This window comes from Pimephales promelas, chromosome 4, assembly GCF_988280905.1.
Source record: "Pimephales promelas chromosome 4, fPimPro1.hap1.1, whole genome shotgun sequence".
NCBI classification, from domain to species: Eukaryota; Metazoa; Chordata; class Actinopteri; order Cypriniformes; family Leuciscidae; genus Pimephales; species Pimephales promelas.
Genome location: NC_142772.1, coordinates 48,476,263 through 48,501,722, shown reverse-complemented (window position 1 = coordinate 48,501,722; position 25,460 = coordinate 48,476,263). Strand labels below are relative to the sequence as shown.

Genomic DNA, 25,460 nt, shown 5'->3' with positions numbered 1-25,460 from the left:
GTTTTCTCTATCTCTCTGGTAGGACTTGAGAATCATCTCCTGTGCTCATGAGTTTCATAAAGAGTGTGTCGACCCCTGGCTCCTACAACACCGAACCTGCCCGCTGTGCATGCACAACATCATGGGTAAACAGCCTCAGGGTACATATGTATTTCTCCAATAATATTAGTATAGAGCTTGCAAGGCAGCACTGTGTTGAAATTCCTCTTCTTTCTTTATCTTACACTATAGACCTTATTCAGAGCAGCGCCGTGACAGGTATGAAAGTGAGGCTGTGAGGGATAGACTTACCGTGTTTCCAATGGTAAAAAAGCTGAATAATTTTCCACAGCTTATATTGTCGGGGGTTTTTTGTCAACTAAAATGTCTTGGAAAGATATTTTTCCAGTGTTTCATGAGCAGAACAATCCGAAAACACATTAAATAACAGTACAGCCCATTGAAGAGATGCATGTCTATCCCTCACAGCCACATCGTCATATTTACCTCAGAAAACCCACATCAACTCGTTAGTCAGCTAGAAGAAATAACTCGAGAGGAGCATTTTGCTAAATATATACACCATATTACATATGCATTATAATCTTAATGCTCTTCAATATTTAATGCATATTTGAATAAATCTGGCAAGTTTTCATGACAGCCACCATTTAAATGTTTATATTTCATATAATCTTCTTATTATAAAAATAAATAAAAGTGTAATTTAAGTGTTTGTATAGTTCATTATTACCTTCATATTAGGCTAATGAAGCCCAGCTAGACTCCCATAGTTTACAGCATTAGTTAAGAGATTTGATTCCCTTGAGAAAAATGGCCATTTATTGTAACTGATATCCAAAATAATCAATATTGAATCGAATCGAAATCGAATCGAATTGCAAGCTTGTGAATCGAAATCGAATCGAATTGTGAAATATGTCTCAGCCCTACTAGACAGTATGGACAAAAGGCCAAAACGTAGAGGAAAAGGGAACGTGGATTAATATGGACGTAGCCTCAGTAACATTTTTTATGCTTTCCCTATTAAAGTTGTTTTTTCAGCACCAAATGTCTTCCATCAGGTTCAGATCTGGCATCCCGTCAGCCCCAAAGAAGTCGACTGCCGCCCCCTCCTCAAGAGCACAGTCAAGCCTTCCTCCTTCCCCATCACTACTCAAACCAACGCCCTTACCCCCAACATCACGTCCCCTTTTCCCTGCGGCATCACTACCCCCGCACCCCTGGACATTTACCCCAATTGGGTCACTATGGAAACTCCCCCCCTCCTCATCCACGCACTCTCCGTTGCTTTCCCAACAGACCATTGGGCGCTAGCTGCGCGTACCACCTTGCCCCGGATTCCCATCATGGACGTACGCACAGAACAGGCGGGCGCGGGTGTCGGACTGGGGGGCATCACTATGCGCCCCCCAGACGGTCGTGTCAACGGTGCGCCGGAGGAGCGTTACGAAACGCCGCAGGTTCTTGTGTGCACCATTTGGCATCGTCAGTAAACCACGCGACTCATCACCTGCCACGTGGCGGAGGCTCGCACGGTCGCCAAGATGATGGAAGCTGCTCCGGAGGGAGTTACCACACGGAGTGCAGCGGTTACCTTGCTGAGGGGCCGGCCACCGACTCCAGCTCGGGATCGTGCCACGGCTCGTCCAGCGATTCCGTATTGAACTGTACGGATATCAGCCTGCAGGGCGTCTATGGCAGCTGGTCCACGTTTCGTAGCTCGCTCAGCAGCGACTATGACCCGTTCGTCTATTACGGGCCGGGAAAAGGGCCACGCAGAGGGAGCATGGAGGCCACGCAGAGGCCTCGTTCCCTGGACTCTGTAGCGAATCCCGCCGGTGACGCCAATGCGGTTTGCTCAGAAGAGAAGCAGCAGCAGCAAGTGGCCGTGTTCAGTCACGTTCACTATCACAGGCATAGACACCACTATTACGAGGACGGGGACCTCGGCCAAGGCTCTGACGAGGATCAGGGGGCCGTGGCAGCTGGTGGCCCCTGTAATGCAACTAAAAACAAAGACTCCACTGGGTGTCAGGTACAGCACCAGACTTGCCACTGCCCCAAAACGGACCTCAGTTCAAGGAGGGTTGAGGATAGAGCCCCAGACCCTGTTTCCTCCTCAGGCGCCTCTGTGATCCTTCCCTCCCCCCCTTTAGCCTCTCCGTCCCTGTCCTGTTGCCACAAAGGCCCAGGGTGGACCACCAGACAGAAAGCAGCCGGCTGTCCCTTGGAAGCGCCTTCGCCGGTTGTTCACTTCCACCAAAGTTTGGACCTTCAGGATGATTGTAGCATTCATATCCACTACGGACAGGGAGCTGGAAGCTACTGCTGCACACCTCCAGCGGATATGGCCCCTACACTGCTGCCGGTGCCCCTGATCTTGGACTCGACTGGTATGTCCGAATGGCCGTGCTGTAGCGGGGCACATGTGGTGTGGCAGAAGCAGGTCCAACAGGCCCATTCGGAGCCTCAGCTTTTGGGCCCCACTTCTGAAACGGACAGACCCTTGTGTAGGGCCCATCACGGCCCGGGGGACGAACTTCCTACGGATATCTGTCTGTACTGCCAAACTCTACACAATAGTCAGGGTGAGTATGTGTGACTGTAGTGCTCCACTTTATAGTCAACTCATTTCTATTGCACTTCATACAGATTTCCAAAGCAGCTTCACAGTTACAAACAGGAAAATAACAGAATCAGTGACGCATCTGAAATGTGATCTGTGCTGCTCTTAAAGTGTAATTGCTCTGAATGCATTATTAGGAGATGGGGTGGGGGGACTTGGTCGCCTTGGGAATATGGGAGAGAGGGAAAAGAGAGAATGTGTTCAAAATGTTGTTTATGTCTACCTTTGTTTCTGTACCAAATATTCTCTGATTCAATAAAAAATTGATCACAAAAAAAAGAATCAGTGACGCAAATTCTGATCAGTCAGTTTAGTATTAATTCAGTTCAGTTCAATAACTGTCTAGAGTTCATCAATTATTATACAAGTTCACTTCAGCTATAAGCAGCTTCACAGAAGACAATAGAGTCGTTATTCAGCTCGAATAAGTTTAAAGGGATAGTTCACTTTGAAATTAATTTTTGATATGTTTTATCTTACCTCAAGGGCATCCAAGATGTAGGTGTCTTTGTTTCCACAGTATTTTCAATTTGGACATTTTTCAGTCAAACCGTTGTTGTCTATCAGTCATACACTGGAGGCTAAGGGGGTCCACCAAAGAGCAGCACAGAGAAGTCCAAATTAAACATGATTTAATGACTCGTAAATGTAAGTACACATTGATGGCCTAAGACACGAAACGAGCGGTTTGTGTGAGAAAACGAACAGTATTTATATCGTTTTTACCTTTTGTAATCATAGCCATGACAAAATGATCTGACGGCACGGGCGCCTGGAAGTGATCGCTTGCGCGCCTACGTCACTCTTTGTTTATACAGAGATTTCTGAAGTTTTACCTCACTAAACATATTTTGATATACTGGAAACCGCAATGGAAGACGATTTCGGTATATCTAAATATGTTTAGTAAAAGGTAAAACTTCCGAAATCTCCGTGTAAATATTGAGTGATGTCACACGCAAGCGATCACTTCCGGCGTAACATTGAACTGATTCAGTTCGGTTCAGTTGGACATTGAACAACTGATTCAGATCACTTGGACGTCACTGTGATTACACGAGCTAAAAACAATATAAATACTGTTCGTTTTCTCACAAAAACCGCTCGTTTCGTGTCTTATGTTTACATTTTCGTGTTTACGTTCTTTTTACTTAGTCAATGCCCCCATTACTAGCATTATACGTTAAACAGTTTTTAGAGATAAAACTCTTTACATTCGATTATCATGAAAACAAATCTCAGAGAACGATTGACTAGGTACCGATGTTTTATTAGACCAAAGGTTCATTGTTCGCCGGAGTTCTCCTTTAAGTCAGTTTAATATGGATTCAGTTCAGTTCAATAACAGTGTCGATCTGATTCAGCTATAAGATACTATATATAGTGTCAGTCAAATCCATATTACCTCAGTGAATATCAAGCGTCTTGGCTTTGTATTGAATATTTGAATATTTGTGTCTGTCTGTTCATTTGTGAAGATTGTCTTACTGAACAAAACATGTAAGAATGTTTTCAGAGCTAATTTTTTGCAATAATTGAAAGTGGAAAATTCAAATTGCCTTTTCGTTAAGGGACCTAGGATGACGCCTAAATTGTCCTGCATAAATACATAATTTCTGGTTATAATCTGAATGTGGACAGCTGATTTTCAGTTTTCATTTTGGATACACTATTCCTTTAATTGCAGGTTATGAAATGAGTTCTTCTTCTTGTTCCTCAGGGTCAGAAGAAGAGTCTGGTGTTTGAGAAAGCTCTTCGTCCTGAACTCCTCACGCTGCTACACAAGAGCCGAAATGGACAAAACTCTTCGGCGTTCTCTCTGTGTCTCTTTCACATGTCAAGTCTTCCATATAATTCCAAACATCATCTGCAATATCAAACTGCATCACCCAGAATCTCCAGACCTCAGAATGTCTTTCTAGCAAAGAAGTAAATACAGAATTCATCAGCGATGATTAGATGGGTTTTTCACATTTCTAATGGCCAAAACAAGTCATTGTTGGTACAGTCAAGGTACTTTACCCTATTCGGCCCAATTGTGACTTTTAATGGGCCAGCAACCGGTGTTAATTCAGGAAGTTATCAAAGGATCTGTGAGAATGAGAGTGTGCCCAATCTTAATTTCTCCCTTTCCTTTGATTTTAAACAGGATTCATTTAGTACTTTCTCTAGTCTGAGAATTCCTTTGTTCAAACCCTTAAAAGTATAAACACGTCTTCCCATTGAGAATTAGGCCTGACGTATGTACTCTATGCAAGAACGCAGACACTTCAAGCTACGCTAATTTGGATGCTGTGCTCTAAAAAGCAAAAATTAGTGTAATCCGTCTTGTTCTACAGTCAGTTTTCTCTTTCAGGTTAACTACTATCGTGCCGGAATCAAGTTAAACTTCACGACTTTTGCTCAGATTTTTGCCACGATTGCAGGCTAAATGATTTTTTTAGCTTTCGGACTGTGATTCCATCCAGGATATCAAAACATGTTTGATACTTCGAGCCGATTTTAGAAGACGTGTTGCTACTGAAACTGAAGCTGTCCTCTATATACCAGTGTATATACCAATAAAACATAATACCAATACAACAGAACACGCATAACAAATTAGCATTAAAGCTGCAGTCGTAGCTTTTTTGGGGTTAAAAATTATCCAAAATAGATATTTGTATTAGAAAATACATAACCAGCCAGTGTTCAACACTCTCTGCTTGCCGTAGCTCGATTCAAAGCGTTAAGCTTGTAATAATGTATTTAATTACAGTGGCACTGGTGGATTTCCATGGGAGATTCGAACATCTCCCGTGGAAATCGGATCACTTGGACGTGGCTGTGCTTACAAGAGGTAAAACGATATAAATACTGTTGGTTTTCTCACACAAACCGCTCGTTTCGTGTCTTAGGCCATCAATGTGTAGTTACATGTTTAATTTGGACTTCTCTGTGCATGCTCTTTGAGATGGTCACCAGTGTTGGGGAAGCTACTCTTAAACTGTAGTTTGACAAGCTACTTGTAAGTTAAAGTAGTTAAACTACAGTCAAGCTAATCTTTTGGAAAAGTAGTTAGCTACACTATAAGTTACTATCAAAAAGTAGCTAGCTGCATTGAAACTACTTTTGCTTTTTGAACAACGTATATTATAAATAACTGAGGAATGTTTTAAGTAAAATATTTAGTGTTTAAAACAATGCAATACAATTATGATTTTAAAGAGTATTGTTTTAATATCTCAGACTGTTTGTCTAAAGTGCAAAATTGCGACAAATAGCCTACAACATTGCAAGAACAAAATATACATCCAACGTAAATCGCATGTAAAACATTTTCTCAAAAATACCGATTGAACTTGGACAAATAAGGCCAAATTAACGTTAGTTGTTTCTCCATCCTCCAAATCTGCCGTCGCGTCTTGCTATATAATCACAAAATGGGTTTGTCAACCCACTTCTGTACGTCAGTGAACCGTTAGCCGCAAGATGCGTGATTAAACAACAGGTGACGGTAATGGCAAAAAAAAACGAGTTTGTAATCTAACAAGAAGAAGAATATCCTTGCATCGCGCTGATTCGCGCAGGCTCGACAAACGCGATGTAGCTTTTGCTCGCGCTACAAAAAGTAGTTAGCTACACTGTTTAAAAAGCAACTGAGCTACTGCCAAGCTACTGAAAAATGTAGTTAAGTTAGTAGCGTCGCTACTTGTAGTTAACTACTCGCCAACACTGGTGGTTACCATAGACCTCCATTATATGACTGACAGACAAGAACGGTTTGACCTAAAAATATCAAAATTAAAAAAACTGCTGAAACAAAGACACTTACGTCTTGGATGCCCTTGAGGTAAGATAAAACATACCAAAAATTAATTTCAAAGTGAACTATCCCTTTAAGAGTTGACATATCTGGTGCGCTCGAATGTCGAATCTATACATACATTTCTATAGTTATGAACTTTTATAGTTTTGTCTTGAAGTGTTTTCAGATTTTAAAAGTCGTGTAGTGAATTCCAGCCTTTTTGATGATTTTTCATTCATAAAGGCCTACATTTGACAAGAAAACACAATTTTAGTCTTCCTACTTTCTATTTAATTTCACATTGTAATGTGCCTAAAAAACAACGTCCCATTTGAAAGCGCAAGTACTGAGCATAAGCAATGAAACGATCGAGTTTGCTGTGCATTTCCTTCAGTGTTTGCGTCCTTGCATAGAGTTTGTTTCAGGCTTTAGCGTTTAATACCCTCCGTGCATTCATTAGCTCACCGCACCTTCTGGCTGATTATTAACTATTTGGTTATTGCAATGCCACACGCCCCTTCCATTTTACTTCCCAAAAGCCAGACGTCGACCTTTAACTGTGACGTGTTGGGCTGCGTTCAAACATCAGGCCTGGTTTTCCTGCACTACCTCAGATAACCATTTAGAAAAGGCCTGTTAGCGAGACGGTACTTCAAAGGTACGTGTGCGTCCGTCGACCTCTCGTGACCTCTGACAGATATTAACTCAGCTTCACTTCATATCATCTGTCCTTGGAAAGAAGCATTTCATTGAGGTTTCAGGGTCTCGGTTTTGTTAATTCAAAAATGGCAGCTGTTATTTACAAATGTTTGTGTCTTCATTTATTAATTTTGCTCGTCAAAACTAAATGAATTGACTGAATATATTTGGGGAAAGTTGTGAAGATTTTGTTTTGTTTTCTGTTTTGCTTCATTGTTTTGGTCTGTGTTTGGGCTGAGAAGGACTACATTTCCCAGAATGCTTTGCTTTCACCTAGTATGACTCATAGTCCCTTAAAGGGACACTCGCATTTCATAGAAAGTAACCAGCATACAAGCTTACCAAAAGTGCCTCTGTATCCCATGAAATGAACACTTCATGAAGTTTACTTTACACGTTAATGTAGCCTGCTGTCATGTTCGTGGCAATACCAGCCAAAAATGTATCGACACTTATCTTTAATCTGTTACCCTGAAATCTCTGTTGTCATATGTTTTAAAAGCAATGGTTCGGGTTCAAAACAAATTAAAACTAGCAACCGCGTCTGTGAATATCCGTCACAAAATATCGGGGTTTTGAACCTGAAACATTCTTTTAAGTAAAGAAAAGGAAACACTGGAAATCTTGCCATGACAAACAACCTGAATGTTTTTTTTATTTTCTGTCAGTAAATGGTCACTTTGGTTGAAGGTCTTGATCTTTGAACCACAAACACACCTGTGTCTCTCACATCTCTCGAGTCTTTTTGGCTTCATACGCTCACAAATGCTGCTTTTCATCAAAATGAGGCTGAATCCCAAATGAAAAATATAAATAAGACAAAAATCCCAGTATAACTATATCCCAGTTTCAATGACTCTTCCGGTTGTTTGTGTTGCAGTTTTTTTGGAGATTATTGCACTTTTAAAGAGCAATTTATTTACCTGTTAACTGTCAATCCCCTTTTTTGGCATATATCTGAACTGAAATGATTGTAATTCATGAATCTCTTATTAAATATTATTGCAGAAAGCAAAACGTAGGGATGCACCGATATGAAAATTTTGGCTAATACCGATAACCGATAATTTTTCATATTTGAAACCCGATAACCGATATATATGTTGGCTGATAAATCAAAATCCAAGTTTTTGTATAATTTTTGAGAACCTGATTACAAAAACAAAAGTCTCACTATTAAAATATATTTTGAATCACAGGTTTAACGCATACGTTCTTATAATGGGAAAAATCAATGAGAATTGGACTCGGATGAAATATGTAATCAGCTGAATTAAAGTTCTGAAGTAGAAAAACTGAAACTTTATGTTCTTGTAAAAATATATTCTTGTTATGTTCTTTGAAAACTCCTTTTTTTAGGAATGCACAGTATCGGGATTGGCTGATATATGTTAATTTTGCATGCAAAAAGTTTAAACATTTGGCCGATATATTTAAAGCCAATTTTATATTTAAAGAAATATCGTTATCGGCTTTCACATTTAAAGAATTATCGGTTATCAGCTTTCAAATATAAAGAAGTATCGGTTATCGGCTTTCAAATATAAGGAAATATCGGTTATCGGCTTTCAAATATAAGGAAATATCGGCTATCGACTTTCAAATATAAAGAAATATCGATTATCGGCTTTCACATTTAAAGAATTATCGGTTATCGGCTTTCACATTTAAAGAATTATCGGTTATTGGCTTTCAAATATAAAGAATTATCAGTTATCAGCTTTCAAATATAAGGAAACATCGGTTATCGGCTTTCAAATATAAAGAAATATCGGTTATCGGCTTTCAAATATAAGGAAATATCGGTTATCGGCTTTCAAATATAAGGAAATATCGGCTATCGGCTTTCAAATATAAAGAAATATCGATTATCGGCTTTCACATTTAAAGAATTATCGGTTATCAGCTTTCACATTTAAAGAATTATCGGTTATTGGCTTTCAAATATAAAGAATTATCAGTTATCAGCTTTCAAATATAAGGAAACATCGGTTATCGGCTTTCAAATATAAAGAAATATCGGTTATCGGCTTTCAAATATAAGGAAACATCGGTTATCAGCTTTCAAATATAAAGAAATATCAATTATCGGCTTTCACATCTAAAGAATTATCGGTTATCGGCTTTCAAATATAAAGAATTATCGGTTATCGGCTTTCAAATATAAAGAATTATCGGTTATCGGCTTTCAAATATAAAGAATTATCAGTTATCAGCTTTCAAATATAAGGAAATATCGGTTATCGGCTTTCAAATATAAAGAAATATCGATTATCAGCTTTCACATTTAAAGAATTATCAGTTACAGGTATCGGACAAAGTTTTCATATCGGTGCATCTCTAATTTTTTTTTGTCAGTGTATCTACCAACTCATCGCACTCCTTTACCAACAACACACAGTGTTTTGATTCTAATGGTTGGTGTCATTGGGTTCATCACTTTACAAAAGTCTCACTATTAAAATCCATTTCTTCCAGTTCTCCTTATAATTTTATGTAGCCGATATGACAGACTTGTGTTGCACATGTCTTCCTTTTTTGAAGTGATTTCAATCATATTTCAAGCTATTTGAAACCATCATGTTGAACAGTACACATCCGAAGGACGTAATACATTATTTATCAGCTTTAATACTGTATATCGGCCACATTTTCTAATCGGGCCGATAACATTATGAATGAGCATATATCGGCATATACCGATATGGTGGCCGATATCATCGTTAACAAAAATGTCCAATTTCACAACGAATTTCACAGGATGAATTTTGAGTGTTCGAATGATACCTGATTTTTGGGACACTGACAGTTAACAGGATACACATTATAGAGATACTACTATAGAAATGGAAGTCGTTATTTTAAAATGCCCTTGTATTTCCAAGTTTTCCATGAGTAGTTGAACCCGGTTGAGTTATGCTGTACCATAATGACAGTAACTTTTTATCAACCAAAGATAAGAACGAACCAATATTCTGAATTTTGAAACCATGTAAACATGATGAACAAACTACAACCTCCTTTTTTTGACTCAATATTGTAAGTAAACACAACTATTGCCACCAACTACCGCAGATACGCATCGGCTTCGCACAGATTAACATGTAAAGCTCTTGGCTTTATCTAGAAAGGATGCAAACAGCACTTTGCCTTGGAAGAAAATCTGCATGTGGTTCAAAGCGAAACAATCGAAGCACTCTGTAACTCCCAGTTATAGATAATCAATGAAACGTTGAGGATGTTTTTTTTTTTTATCTCTATCTTTGCTCCTGTGTGTTGGTTGTATTGTTCATACGCTCTCTTTTCCACAGAGAATCAATTAAAACTGCCTTTTTTTAACAGAGCTAAATCCCTTCAGAAATCAAGGGATATGCCAGTATATGTTCAATATTTTGTGTAAAAAAAAAAAAGAAAGACAAAACAGTTATAAGATAAAGTGTTGTATTTTATATATAATAGAACATTTCAATGGTATGTCACTAATATATTTATTTACTAATATATTTATCCATTTTTGTCCAGGTCTGAGAAAATGTTTAAAATGTTATTTTCTCACTTTTGGAATGATATTCTTTATGAAACGTACAGCTGCCATTATAGATGTATAAACCTGGCATCATTCCGATTATATACAAATAAATTATTTTGAAATAAAAATACAGACAATGTGGTGTTTGTTTATTTATTTGGGGGGGTTGATGATCAACATTTAAGGTCCTTAGTTGCTACATTTTATTTAAAGTTTTAATCTTTTGTTGGGTTGGTGGAAATTCAGCCAAACCAACACGGTGTCGACAGATGAGCTCATTAAAATCACACTGATAAAGTATATTTGAGACTATAGACTCTATAGATTGACTATGTGAGACTAGTTTGAATGAATCTCTTTTCTTTGACGACACATTGACATTACAGTTCTTTCAGTATTATCCTGAACATTGTATAAGCATTAGTGTCAGTGAACAGAAGAGAGGCTCTCGTCTGCGATTTCCCCGACAAATACGTCCTATAAATCATAAAAATCAGTCGACAGGGTTTCAGAGGCAAACTATGAAGTCGTGGAACGACTCGTTTTTTAAGTTTTGTAAAAAATCTTACATATAGCCCCTTTAAGTTTTTGAACATTTTATTTTAATTATAACATTAATTTTATTTCAAGCAATTCTTTTTTTAATTGTTTTGCGTTTCATTTTAGATTTAGTTCACTATAACAACCCTCAAATGTCTTAGAAAAAAATGATTAACCCGTTTGACTCGTGGATGTAGCTGATGAATGTGAATGATACCGATACATTATACGTTAGATTCTTTATTGTTGCGCTGCAGTTCAGTGTTAACTGATGCTCTCGTGTTATTCTTTCACTCCAGGACGCGGGCTTGTGAGTTTGTGTTTCTGCAGATGTGTTCGTGTGTCTCAGTGAAACTCCTTCGGGATGCCCTGGCTCTCCGGTGTGAGAACCGTCAGGTTTCCTCTGGCGTGCTGGTCCTTCTCTATGGCCTCGAACAGAGATTTGAAGTTTCCAGCTCCAAAACCCTTGAGGAGAAGAAGACAGAGAATCACAGGTTTTAATGCATACGTTCTTATAATGGGAAAAATCAATGAGAATTGGACTCAGATGAAATATGTAATCAGCTGAATTAAAGTTCTGAAGTAGAAAAACTGAAACTTTATGTTCTTGTAAAAATATATTCTTGTTATGTTCTTTGAAAACTCATTTTTTTAGGAATGCACAGTATCGGGATTGGCTGATATGTGTTAATTTTGCATGTAAAAAGTTTAAATATTTGGCCGATATATTTAAAGCTGATAAATAATGTATTATTTCCTTCAGCTGAGACACTTCAGATGCGACTGTTCAACATGATGGTTTTGAATAGCTTGAAATATGATTGAAATCACTTCAAAAAAGTAAAATACAAATACTGTCATATCGGCTATATAAAATTCTAAGAACATCATTATAATTGTGTGTTTGGGACGTGGATTTTAATGGTGAGACTTGTTTTTGTAATCAGGCTCTTAAAAATTTTATAAAAACTTGGATTTAGATTTATCAGCCAATATATCGGTTATCAGCTTTCAAATATAAAGAAATATGCAGTTATCAGCTTTCAAATATAAAGGAATATCGGTTATTGGCTTTCAAATATAAAGAATGATCAGTTATCGGCTTTCAAATATAAGGAAATATCGGTTATCAGCTTTCAAATATAAGGAAATATCGGTTATCGGCTTTCAAATATAAAGAAATATCGGTTATCGGCTTTCACATTTAAAGAATTATCGGTTATCAGCTTTCAAATATAAAGAAATATCGGTTATCGGCTTTCAAATATAAAGAAATATCGGTTATTGGCTTTCAAATATAAAGAATGATCAGTTATCGGCTTTCAAATATAAGGAAATATCGGTTATCGGCTTTCCATTATAAAGAAATATGGTTATCGGCTTTCAAATATAAAGAAATATCGGTTATCGGCTTTCTTATTTAAAGAATTATCGGTTATCAGCTTTCAAATATAAAGAAATATCGGTTATCGGCTTTCAAATATAAAGAAATATCGGTTATTGGCTTTCAAATATAAAGAATGATCAGTTATCGGCTTTCAAATATAAGGAAATATCGGTTATCAGCTTTCCATTATAAAGAAATATCGGTTATCGGCTTTCAAATATAAAGAAATATAGGTTATCGGCTTTCACATTTAAAGAATTATCGGTTATCAGCTTTCAAATATAAAGAAATATCGGTTATCGGCTTTCAAATATAAAGAATTATCAGTTATCGGCTTTCAAATATAAAGAATTATCAGTTATCGACTTTCAAATATAAAGAACGATCAGTTGTCGGCTTTCAAATATAAGGAAATATCGGTTATCGGCTTTCCATTATAAAGAAATATTGGTTATCGGCTTTCAAATATAAAGAAATATCGGTTATCGGCTTTCACATTTAAAGAATTATCGATTATCAGCTTTCAAATATAAAGAAATATCGGTTATCAGCTTTCACATTTAAAGAATTGTCAGTTATCAGCTTTCAAATATAAAGAATTATCAGTTATCGACTTTAAAATATAAAGAATTATCAGTTATCGACTTTAAAATATAAAGAATTATCAGTTATCGACTTTCAAATATAAAGAAATATCGGTTATCGTCTTTCAAATATAAAGAAATATCGGTTAGCAGCTTTCACATTTAAAAAATTATCAGTTACAGGTATCGGACAAAGTTTTCATATCAGTGCATCTCTAATTTTTTTTGTCAGTGTATCTACCAACTCATCGCACTCCTTTACCAACAACACACAGTGTTTTGATTCTAATTGTTGGTGTCATTGGGTTCATCACTTTTTCTTGCTCTGTTTAAAATTTTTAAGCACCACAAAAGACAGGGAAACCCCTTTAGTGTGGTTTAGAAAGAAATGTTTTATCTTTAGGCATTTCCTTCACTTCACAAGCTTTAAAAATGCCCCTAATAAAACTATGGGCCTGTTCAAACAGGTTGTCAGAGCTCAAACTCAAACTCAATACTGTAAATGTGATTACTGTACCTAAATACAGACAACACACTTCTTTTCATTCAGTATATTTCATCTAATGACACACGATCAACTGCACTGCGCATGTCAAAACTTTCCTGAACATTCACGTTCGCTGTTCCCATAAACACTTTTTATGATATGCCATCTCATGGTATTCGTATGTTGTGGATATTTGCAATATTTATTTGTGTTGTTTGTTGTGGTTTATTGTTTGTCCCGTCTGTGGGTTTTTAAAGGGATATTTCACCCAAAATTTTAAATTCTGTCAGTAATGACTTAACCTTTTGTCCTTCCAAGCGTTTAAGACTTTCATTCATCTTCTGAACACAAATGAAGATATTTGTAATGAAATGTGAAAGATTTCTATTACCTCCATTGAAAGTCTATTCAACCAAAACTCTGATGCTTATAAACTTTTATAAAGAGATTGTAAAATAAATGCATAAGAATCAAGTGGTTTATTCCAGTCTTCTGAAAAGACACGATCACTTTACATGATAAACAGATTTATGCAAGATTTTCATGTATTAATTGCTTAGATTGTAATGAAACTTCCCTGACTTCCTTGTCTTGTCTCTAAAAGCTTGTCGACTGATTTTTATGATTTATAGGACATTTTTGTTGGGGAAATCGCAGATGTGTGTTTTCCACCGAGAGGCGAGCCTCTCTTTCACTGACACTAATGCTTGTACAATGTTCAGGATAATGCTGAAAGAGCCGTCATCCAAAGAAAAGACATTCATTCAAACTACAGTCTCACATAGTCAGATCTATAAAGTCTATAGTCTCAAATATCTATAGTTATATATAAAGTTCACCGTGAGAAAATCAGGATCTTGAATCACGTTCAGTCTCTTGTACGTTGCGCTGCTGCAGTTCACCTAAAGGCCACCGGTGTCGCTAATAACACGATTTTCTCAATTCTACATATAGCACTTTTCTTCGCATATAAACATTGATCAGTAAAGCAATGAGGTCCAATTTGTTCATTAAACCTGTTAAATCTGTTTGTCTTCAAATTATCCCCTCGGAAGACTTAATACATATGGATTTATATAACAATCTCTTTATAAACGCTTTGAAGCGTCAAATTTCAGGTGAATAAGGACATAAAAAATCTCTTTCTTTTCCTAAGATGAACGAAAGTCTTATGGGTTTGGAACGAGTAAATGATGACAGAAATGTAATTTGTGGTTGGACTAGGCTTCGTTAAATTCACTTTTAAAAAGCCACTTCTAAATGAATACATGTAAATGCCTGTTAATGTCAGACTCACAGAGTGGTTGTGCCTCTGGATGACCTCCAGGAAGAGCGTGGGCCGGTCCTGCACGGGTTTGGTGAAGATCTGTAGCAGGTAACCCTTATCGTCGAAGTCTACTAAGATTTTTAACTCCTGCATTGGATGGAAAAAAAAAACATTCAAATACATTCGTTTATTGAACGAAACGCAGCATCGTATCCAAACGGGAATCCTGGTTTCTCTAACCTGCAGTGTTTTAAGGTCCTCCTTCACCTTGATCTTGGCCGTCTTCAGGTTCTGTCGTAGGATTTCATAGTAGTTATCAGGAGCAGACAAGAACTCCATCCCTCGAGCTCGAAGGTTCACGATCTGATTCACAAGGACAGAGTTTCATGTTTTGTCTTTTACTTTATTTTATTCTAATAGGAATGAAGTCACACTGAGAGGAGCCGTACAGCTTGGATGATGTTGGACGTGTTCAGGGCGATATGCTGCACTCCGGGTCCTCCGTTGTAGTCAATATACTCCTTTACAAACGAAAAAAGACAAAATAAAAACTCAGTAATTATTCGCCCTCATGTTGTTCTACTATTTTAACAATGTCTTTAATAACTTTTCTGGGCCGGCAAATTTCAATCCCGTAGAAGCCTATGGAGGAGTGATCCGGCTCTTATTGAGATGAACGAAATCTCAAATTCACTGCAACTAAATATCAAGGGGTTCAGCTTAGAAAAGTTTTTGGGAATCTCTGACGCAATTAATTCAATAAAAACTGAAATATACGCAAGAAGTTTGATGATTTCTGGGGATCTGCTGGAAGAACCTGGATTTGTGATTTCTTTATCCCGATTGCTGGTTCATTAATGGGCATCTTGATGGTTTCCTCATAATTGGTGACTACGATGGATCTGAGAGCGCTGTACTCGGTGTGGATCTGTTTATCATCGATGGACCAGAACCTGTGGAAGAGCAGACACTTCTGATACCTGCAGAAAAAAGACAGAGAGAACGTGTTCTTTTGTCAATGACATTTCCACACATTTGTGTTATAGATTTGTTTGATGGATGTGTGACCCTCCCTCACCAGTCTGTTACTGGCACCATTTTGTCATCTGGCTGGTTTCCAACAATGTGATCGATGAAGCTTAAATGTCCTGGCGGCCTGTTGGCAGAGAAGGAGAACCACAAGGGGAAAACGTTTCTGAGATGTTTCATGTTTTTGAACTTCTAGCTGTCACAGTTTCATGCATTTTTGTATTCTGAAATGTGTCATGCATGTTTCCCTAGAGTATGTTTCTGGGTTTTTTTATGCTCACATTATTTTACAAGATGTTGTACACGTTCTAAATGTTTTATAAGAACATTCTATGTGATAATCTTCCAAATAAAAGGATAGTGTCACACATTTGTTGTGTGTGTAGCTTGTTTCACTGAATAAAATTGCACCACTGAATTAATTTATTTTTAAATAATTGCGACTTTATCTCACAATTGCGAGATATGAAGTCAGAATTGTGAGAAATAAAGCCGCAATTGCGAGATATAAAGTCGCGATTCTGAGAAATAAAGTTGCAATTGCGAGATATAAAGTCGCGATTCTGGGAAATAAAGTTGCAATTGCGAGATATAAAGGCGTGATTCTGAGAAATAAAGTTGCAATTGCGAGATATAAAGTCGTGATTCTGAGAAATAAAGTTGCAATTGCGAGATATAAAGTCGCGATTCTGAGAAATAAAGTTGCAATTGCGAGATATAAAGTCGCGATTCTGAGAAATAAAGTTGCAATTGCGAGACAAAGTCGCGATTCTGAGAAATAAAGTTGCATGTGCGAGATATAAAGTCGCGATTCTGAGAAATAAAGTTGCAATTGCGAGATATAAAGTCGTGATTCTGAGAAATAAAGTTGCAATTGCGAGATATAAAGTCGCGATTCTGGGAAATAAAGTTGCAATTGCGAGATATAAAGTCGCGATTCTGGGAAAGTAAAGTTGCAATTGCGAGATATAAAGTCGCTATTCTGAGAAATAAAGTTGCAATTGCGAGATATAAAGTCGCGATTCTGAGAAATAAAGTTGCAATTGCGAGATATAAAGTCGCGATTCTGAGAAAGAAAGTTCCAATTGCGAGATATAAAGTCGCAATTCAGAGAAATAAAGTTGCAATTGCGAGATATAAAGTCGCAATTCAGAGAAATAAAGTTGCAATTGCGAGATATAAAGTCGCGATTCTGAGAAATAAAGTTGCAATTGCGAGATATAAAGTCGTGATTCTGAGAAATAAAGTTGCAATTGCGAGATATAAAGTCGCGATTCTGGGAAATAAAGTTGCAATTGCGAGATATAAAGTCGCGATTCTGGGAAATAAAGTTGCAATTGCGAGATATAAAGTCGCTATTCTGAGAAATAAAGTTGCAATTGCGAGATATAAAGTCGCGATTCTGAGAAATAAAGTTGCAATTGCGAGATATAAAGTCGCGATTCTGAGAAATAAAGTTCCAATTGCGAGATATAAAGTCGCAATTCAGAGAAATAAAGTTGCAATTGCGAGATATAAAGTCGCAATTCTGGGAAATAAAGTTGCAATTGCGACATATAAAGTCGCGATTCTGGGAAATAAAGTTGCAATTGCGAGATATAAAGTCGCGATTCTGAGAAATAAAGTTGCAATTGAGAGATATAAAGTCGCGATTCTGAGAAATAAAGTTCCAATTGCGAGATATAAAGTCGCAATTCAGAGAAATAAAGTTGCAATTGCGAGATATAAAGTCGCAATTCTGGGAAATAAAGTTGCAATTGCGAGATATAAAGTCGCGATTCTGGGAAATAAAGTTGCAATTGCGAGATATAAAGTCGCGATTCTGAGAAATAAAGTTCCAATTGCGAGATATAAAGTCGCGATTCTGGGAAATAAAGTTGCAATTGCGAGATATAAAGTCGCGATTCTGAGAAATAAAGTTGCAATTGCGAGATATAAAGTCGCGATTCTGAGAAATAAAGTTGCAATTGAGAGATATAAAGTCGCGATTCTGAGAAATAAAGTTCCAATTGCGAGATATAAAGTCGCAATTCAGAGAAATAAAGTTGCAATTGCGAGATATAAAGTCGCAATTCTGGGAAATAAAGTTGCAATTGCGAGATATAAAGTCGCGATTCTGGGAAATAAAGTTGCAATTGCGAGATATAAAGTCGCGATTCTGAGAAATAAAGTTGCAATTGCGAGATATAAAGTCGCGATTCTGGGAAATAAAGTTGCAATTGCGAGATATAAAGTCGCGATTCTGGGAAATAAAGTTGCAATTGCGAGATATAAAGTCGCGATTCTGGGAAATAAAGTTGCAATTGCGAGATATAAAGTCGCGATTCTGGGAAATAAAGTTGCAATTGCGAGATATAAAGTCGCGATTCTGGGAAATAAAGTTGCAATTGCGAGATATAAAGTCGCGATTCTGAGAAATAAACTCGCAATTGCAAGAAAAAAAAGACATAATCGCGACTTTTTATCTCACAATTCTGACTTTTCTCTCACAATTGCGAGTTTACATCTCGCAATTCTGAGGCCCTGTTTTCACGAGAACACTCGCGGGTGAAAAAACGTAAAAATGTTTTATCGGATCTGCCTTTCGTTTACACAGTGACGTTTTTGAGTGGAAAAGGAGATTTCCCTCCAGAGTGGAAATCTTAAAAACGCTTCACCGCCGCGTTCCCGTGTAAAGGGTAAAAACGCAAATGTCTGCTAGACAGTGAAGGTTGTACGCAGGCGCACGGACTTGGTGTTTTAGGTTTATAGGTTAAGAACTACTTAGCGATAAGAACTTTTTGGGGAACCGTATGGAGTGAAAACAGTCTCAAAATCTTCCACAAATGCACGTGACCGAATGGTTTTCTTAATTGGCTATATATTATGATTATACGTTGAAGAATAAAAAAAAGAGGTTTAGTTTTACTCTATATTTGCATTTATATATATATATGATGTTTAGTGACAAATGTTTAGACTTCAGTTGTCTGAAAACGAAATGAATCCAGCCCTTTGAAAGACTCAGCTCAAAGGCCGGTTAGCGCCCTCTGGAGGAAGACACCATATCGCATCCTTGCAGGTAATGTGGACAGATCGGCTTGTGTGCATTTGTGAATCAAGACCGCGGAGAATCTCATGGTGTGCATTTATGGATGTGTGCTCGCGCATATGGATCTCTCGCGTGCATTTGTGGAAGGTATTGAGACTGTTTTTTTTTTCTCTCCATAGAACCGAGCCCAGATTAAACGTTTTCTTAACGTAACTGTAAGCATGTTTGTTCTGAGGATTTTGTCCGTGTTGTGTTAGTTCACTCACAGTTTTGGTAACAGAGGGTCTCTGAACAACGGCTCATGGTATCCTGGCAGAAACAAACCTTTATACGGTCCCGTGTACTCAATAAACGTGTGTGTCGTGTCTCCGTACTGCAGAACACAACATCAGACAGTAAGTGTAAGTTTACAGTAAGAGTATGTCTGCGTAAACACACGTTGGCGTTCTCTGACGTACAGTTTGAATGACCGCGTATTTGACTTTTCCTCCGGAGTCCTGCTCCACCCACGGCTCTCGCACGACCACTGCTCCTCTCTCTTTGGCTTTCTGGGAACGCAAACACACATTTATTAAAAAGTCCCTTCAAGGTAAATCTGTTTCCGCCATGCAGGTGATGGTTGTGTTCAGAATGGACTACTAACTTACTGTAAACTGTAAAAGTTCAGAACACACTGTATACTTGCATTTCGATATCTTATTCCATGCTTTTAAGATTTTTTTTTTTTTTGCATTGTGATATTTATTTCACATTTAACCCCATTTTAACCCTCAAATTCTCATTGCTGTAATCCAAAACCTCCTCCAATTAACCTTGTAACCTGTGATTAATTATCATGAAAATAACCCCTACTTAAGTGCAATATGCATTAAGGATACATGCAACTTATTTTTGAAAATGTTTACTAGCATAATGCAGTAATTTTGGAAATAAATATTTTGCATTTAATTTTCGTCTTTAATTGATTTTTGTAATTGTAATTTAATTGATCTTTTAAATATTTTTGTCTTTAATTAATTATGAGTTTATAGCTTTTTCCTGCTTTCTCAATATCACTTTCATTCATTTTGAAAAATCCCTTTAAGGAAAGGCAGTTCCTTAATGACATCATCTAGAAGTGACATCATTTTGGAGGGAAAATATTCAAATCAAAATTCTTTGATGTTTACTGGAAATCCTCACTAAATTAAATGTCAATAATGTAACAAACCTTGACTAAAAAGTCGCAGTCCTCCACTTGAAATGCGACGTCTTTCACTCCGTCTCCATGTTTCATCAGATGCTCCCCCATTTCTGTGGAGCGAGAGGCTCTTTTCTCAAACCAGGCTCATTTTAGCACACAATAATTAGAGTAATTATCTATGTGTCAATATTGTCATATGCCTTTCAACAGTTACACCCATTTTAACCCACAAATTCTCATGCATTAATATTTTTTATACACTACACTGCCGTGTTTGAAAATAAATGAAGTGGTTCATACCCTCATTTCCAGGGTTCAGAGGAGACTCGAAGACGAATATTATCTGTGAAAAGAACAAATACTTTTAACTCTGTGAGTGATTTTGAAACCCTCTGATGCTCTACAGTCATTTTTGACCGAAACATTTTGTACGTGAAGAACATGGAATGAGTGATTGTACACTCTATAAAATGTTGGGTTGTTTTAACCTAATTTTGGGTCAAATACTGTATGTACAAACCCAAATCTTGGGTTAAAAATGTAATTTTAAAAAATGGCTGGGTTTGTCCATACACTCTAAAAAATGCTGGGTTGTTTCAACCCAAATTTGGGTCAAATATGGACAAACCCAAATGTTGGGTTAAAAATGTCATTTAAAATGTTTTTTAATAACATTTTTAACCCAACATTTGGGTTTGTCCATTTTTGACCCAAATTTGGGTTGAGACAACCCAGAATTCTTTAGAGTGAATGATGTGTGTAGATGATGTCATGTGTGTTGATCCTCGACACACACGCACCTTGTCCTGTCTGACGGCATGAGACCCAAATGTTGGGTTAAAAATGTCATTTAAAATGTTTTTTAATTACATTTTTAACTCAACATTTGGGTTTGTCCATTTTTGACCCAATTTTGGGTTGAGACAACCCAGAATTTTTTAGAGTGAATGATGTGTGTGTAGATGATGTCATGTGTGTATTGATCCTCGACACACACACACCTTGTCCTGTCTGACGGCATGAGACACCAGTTCTCGGCTGCCCGTCTCCAGACCTTTATACGCCAGCGGCTCGAAGCCGAACTTATCGCAGTAGAACACCGCGGCCTAGATCAACAGGAGAAACACACACACACACTCTCTGGCTGCTTAAACACACATTTTAAGGGTGTATCTGTCTCACAGTTTTATTCTGGCAAGTTGTTTTAATTGGATAATCAAAAGAATTTAAAAATACCTGTTAGAGAACAACATTTAAAAAGCAGACAAATGATCAGTAGAGTTCTAAATAGAATTCTAGGGTTTTGATACTGTCATGTTAATTTTGTTAGTGAGATAAAGTATGTTTATGAGTCATAAAAAATGAATTAAAACTGAATCGATTAAAGGATCCCATCGGAAACACTCTATTTTGCCATGAGTAAAAAGTAGTTGATGCTTAGTATGAAATAGATTTATGTATTTTGTTTATATTTTTATGTGATTTGATTTTAGTTATGAAAGAAAATGGCATAATAAAACCAGCCCTATAGTAAAAGTGCAACAAATTACAGTAAATTTCACAGTGTAAAGTAATATATTTGTATTGTATTAAAATATATTATGGAGAAAAGACCATAAAATTCTTGTGTTTTACAGTAAAAAAAAAATGCAATACATTTACAGCAATTTAAATGGTACTGTAAATATGAATTCAGTGTTTTTACTGTAAGTTTAATTTACAGTAAATTACTGTAATTTCTACAGGATTTTTTTACAGTGTATGCAATACAAATGTCATTTGTCAGAAAAAAGTATTTCAAAGAAATCAGAAATCATGGAGTAAGTTCAAATTTATTTGAAATATTTTGAGGTCAAGCTACTAGATTAAATGAATTTCTGAGTTAGGCTACTTGATTGAAACATGTTCTATCAAAATGAAAACATCGAATGAAAACCAAAGAGTATAACCATTTCAAGTCAGTTTAACATGATGCAATAGTGAACTTGAAACCTGATATACAACGGTGTAAAATTAAAACAACATAAAAAAAATGTTGTTCACTTTTTTTATGTTGTTAACTGTTAAAAAATGTTTTCAAGATTTGTTATCACAACATATTTTCTTTTGTCAAATCAACTTTATAATAATTTATTTAGTTGAGATAATTTATTATTTTGAGTTTCTGATGGTTAAATTAATCGCCTTCATTGTATTAACTCAAATCAACTTAAATAATTTATTTAGTTCAGATAACATATAATTTTGAGTTTCTGATGGTTAAATTAATCTAAGTTCACCAGTTCAATGAACTTAAAATTTTAAGTCAACCAGGTTACTTACTTTTTAAGTTAAACTATCAATATTTTTTTACAGTGTATATACACTTCTATATAGAACAACAAAAATATACTATTAGGGCACAAAACAAGCACAAACCGGTTAATATGTAAACCTATTTCACTGTAGAGATCAGACGAGATGAACTATTGCATCACTCAGATTAAGATCACATTATTGATCACATCTTCAGAGAAACGTTCGTCATCATTACTTCAAAACAAGTAAAAGATACTTAACAATTAAACTGTGCCAACAGTGCTATAATCTTAGGAATGCTTTCCTTTAAACCTTAAGCTTTGCATCAAAGCATCTGGTATCCCAATACAAAACTATAATTCCTTAAAATCTTTTTTTTTTTTTAAATGTCTATGGTTTATATTATTTTTTATTTGAATTTGAGTTATTTTAGTAAATTGATTTAAAGTAAATGTCTATTTATGGTCTTAGTTTTATTATTAACTATAATAACAGAAACAGATGTTGTCAGTAACTCACCTGTTTGGCGTTTCCCACCCAGAACGTCAAATGGTGAAACTTTAAAAATTTCCCTCTCTCTGGCTACAACAGAAAAATATAATAAAAATCCATAAAATAGTATAGAAATAGTTGATCACACTTTGGATTAGGGTCCAATTCTCATGAACTGCCTCAGTAAACTCCTAATTCTCCTAATTAATAGTTAGTAAAGTCATTGTTAAATTTAAGTATTGCAGGATTAAGGGATGTACAGAATAAGACTGATTATTATGTGCTTTATTTCATACTATTATAAAACGGTTAGTTCCAATCATTGATTCTGATTGGTCAATAGCTGTGCTTTATTCATGATAAAACCATGGATAAAACATGGCAATGACCGCTTCACCCAACGGTTCTATGTATCACTGCGCAACTCTGCAGTTCCCATGTTGTGTTCATTAGAGCTTTAGAACGATGTTGCTGCTCACGGTCAGGGACTATTTTTTTCTAGCGGAAGGAAGCCTTTTAGTGATTTTACTTCATAAAAGTTGCACTAATACATATTTTTTACGTTGATATTTTTTTATAAGGTACTCGAGGAGACTGCTGTATACCGTCTGAAGGGGTTCGCGTCGAGCCTAACAACGCCCTTCAGCCGTTACTCATTCACGATACAGCACTCTCCTCGAGTACCTTGCTTACATAAACAGCCAATATTCTAGTAATACGCACGATAATAAGCAGCTAATCGTGAGAATTAGACCCAAAACTAAAGTGTTACCGTTTTGTTCTAGTTTAAAGTTCATGTTACCTTCTCTCCTTTGTCGGTGTATGAAGTCTAGAGAGAGAACACACATCATTTGGCCTAATATTTATCAAACAATTATCTATACATTCATACGAACATTCTGAAATAGAAATAGAATGTCTTTTGACTTCATATTAAATAATAATAATAATAATAATACAATTCAGAAAATGTACTTATAACAAGACAAAGTGCATTTTAAAAGTTCCTCAGTCACGTCAATAGTTTCAATTAGGCTACAGTAAAGCTTCGTTGCTTTAGATATTAGCTAAAAATTTTCTTCACTCAAAGAAACAAAAATAGTTATTTTAAGATTTGTTCCCTGAAATGCTAATGTAACCAATAACACACATTTCTGCATCACAATTTTATGACCATGAATGAAAATATTGAATCTGATGTAAAGGCAGTGCAGGGACTCACCATGTTGAAGTTCTCGCGGGGTTGTGTGTCAGAAGAGGAGTCGCACACACACACCTACTGTTTTATGTGCGCCGGTCACTGGACCTCGGGTTCATCACCCCTTCGGTCTCATCCAGCCACAAGAGCGTCTGCACACACACCCTCTCAGGCAGACACACACCCTCTCAGGCCGACACACACTCCTCTATCACTTGAAGGAAGAGAAGTATTTGATGCATTTTATCTGCTACAGTAACTCAAATGTATTGTGACATTTTTACTGTAATATCCAGAGTGATGTTCAACTTCTCTTTACCTTATTTAGCACTGAAAATAGCATTTTATATATCTATATAGCACTGAAAATAGCACTGTATATATCTATATACTGAAAATAGCACTTCATCATATATAGCACTGAAAATAGCATTTTTTATATCATATTGAAAGTAGCACTGTATAGCCTATATAGCACTGAAATAGCACTGTATCTTATATAACACTGAAAATAGCACTGTATCATATTATATAGCACTGAAAATAGCACTTTATATATCATATATAGCACTGAAAATAGCACTGTATATATCATAGTGAAAGTACTTTTTATATCATATTGAAAATAGCACTTTATATATCATATAAAGCACTGAAAATAGCACTTTTTATATCATATTGAAAGTACTTTTATATCATATTGAAAGTAGCACTGTATATATCATATTTAGCACTGAAAATAGCACTGTATATATAATATATAACACGGAAAATAGCACTGTATATATATGGCACTGAAAATAGCACTTTTTATATCATATTGAAAGTAGCACTGTATATATCATATATAGCACTGAAAATAGCACTGTATATATATATATATAACACGGAAAATAGCACTGTATATATATGGCACTGAAAATAGCACTTTATATACTGAAAATAACACTATATGTATTATATGAAAATAGCACTTTAATATATATCATAGGCTATATAGTGCTGAATTACCATATTCATATACAGTGGAGATTGTCTCGGTACTTCATATAATACTGTTTTATTATGAATCATGATGCATGTCCAAAAACATGGGTTTGCCTTTCTGCAGTGTCATGCAATGCCTTTGTGAGATAATAAGATAATTCCTCCCTTCTGATATATTTGTCCTTCACCATGTCCCTTTCAGGGCTCTGTGTGACAGACAGGGCCTACACTCTTAAAAGAAATGGTTCTATTTAGAACCAGAAATGGTTCCATCCCCCGCTTCATATATGGAACTCTAAAATGGTACTATATAGAACCATTTTTTTGGTAAAA

General features: G+C 36.3%; 2 protein-coding genes across 3 annotated transcripts in view; one reads left to right on the top strand and one right to left on the bottom strand.

Annotated features, from left to right (window-relative positions):
- The window catches only part of rnf43 (ring finger protein 43), a 43,412-nt gene extending 32,053 nt beyond the window's left edge, over positions 1-11,359 (top strand). The window contains exons 6-8 of one of the 2 annotated variants that reach the window (XM_089130650.1): positions 23-125; positions 1,065-2,591; positions 4,350-11,359. In XM_089130650.1, the coding sequence (XP_088986776.1) occupies positions 23-125; positions 1,065-2,591; positions 4,350-4,375 (1,656 nt within the window). In that variant the 3' untranslated portion in view covers positions 4,376-11,359. Of the gene's footprint in view, positions 1-22; positions 141-1,064; positions 2,592-4,349 lie in introns of both variants that reach the window. The other variant, XM_089130649.1, reaches the window with a different exon arrangement.
- On the bottom strand, positions 11,203-24,240 carry hpda (4-hydroxyphenylpyruvate dioxygenase a). The gene is made up of 14 exons (XM_039661565.2): positions 24,165-24,240; positions 23,745-23,771; positions 22,970-23,032; positions 21,154-21,258; positions 20,453-20,495; positions 20,180-20,262; positions 19,428-19,517; positions 19,236-19,342; positions 15,988-16,065; positions 15,727-15,889; positions 15,359-15,430; positions 15,150-15,272; positions 14,940-15,056; positions 11,203-11,649 (listed from the first exon to the last, which is right to left on the bottom strand). The coding sequence occupies exons 1-14, from the start codon at positions 24,165-24,167 to the stop codon at positions 11,530-11,532; spliced, it is 1,194 nt and encodes a 397-aa protein (XP_039517499.1). The 5' UTR covers positions 24,168-24,240; the 3' UTR covers positions 11,203-11,529.
- Positions 24,241-25,460: the final 1,220 nt, after the last annotated feature.

Coding starts and splice junctions, on each gene's coding strand:
- hpda (XM_039661565.2), bottom strand. Junction 20,263..20,452: donor TCTGAACCCTGGAAATGAGG/GTATGAACCACT, acceptor CTCGCTCCACAG/AAATGGGGGAGCATCTGATG. Junction 15,057..15,149: donor AGGACCTTAAAACACTGCAG/GTTAGAGAAACC, acceptor CATCCAATGCAG/GAGTTAAAAATCTTAGTAGA.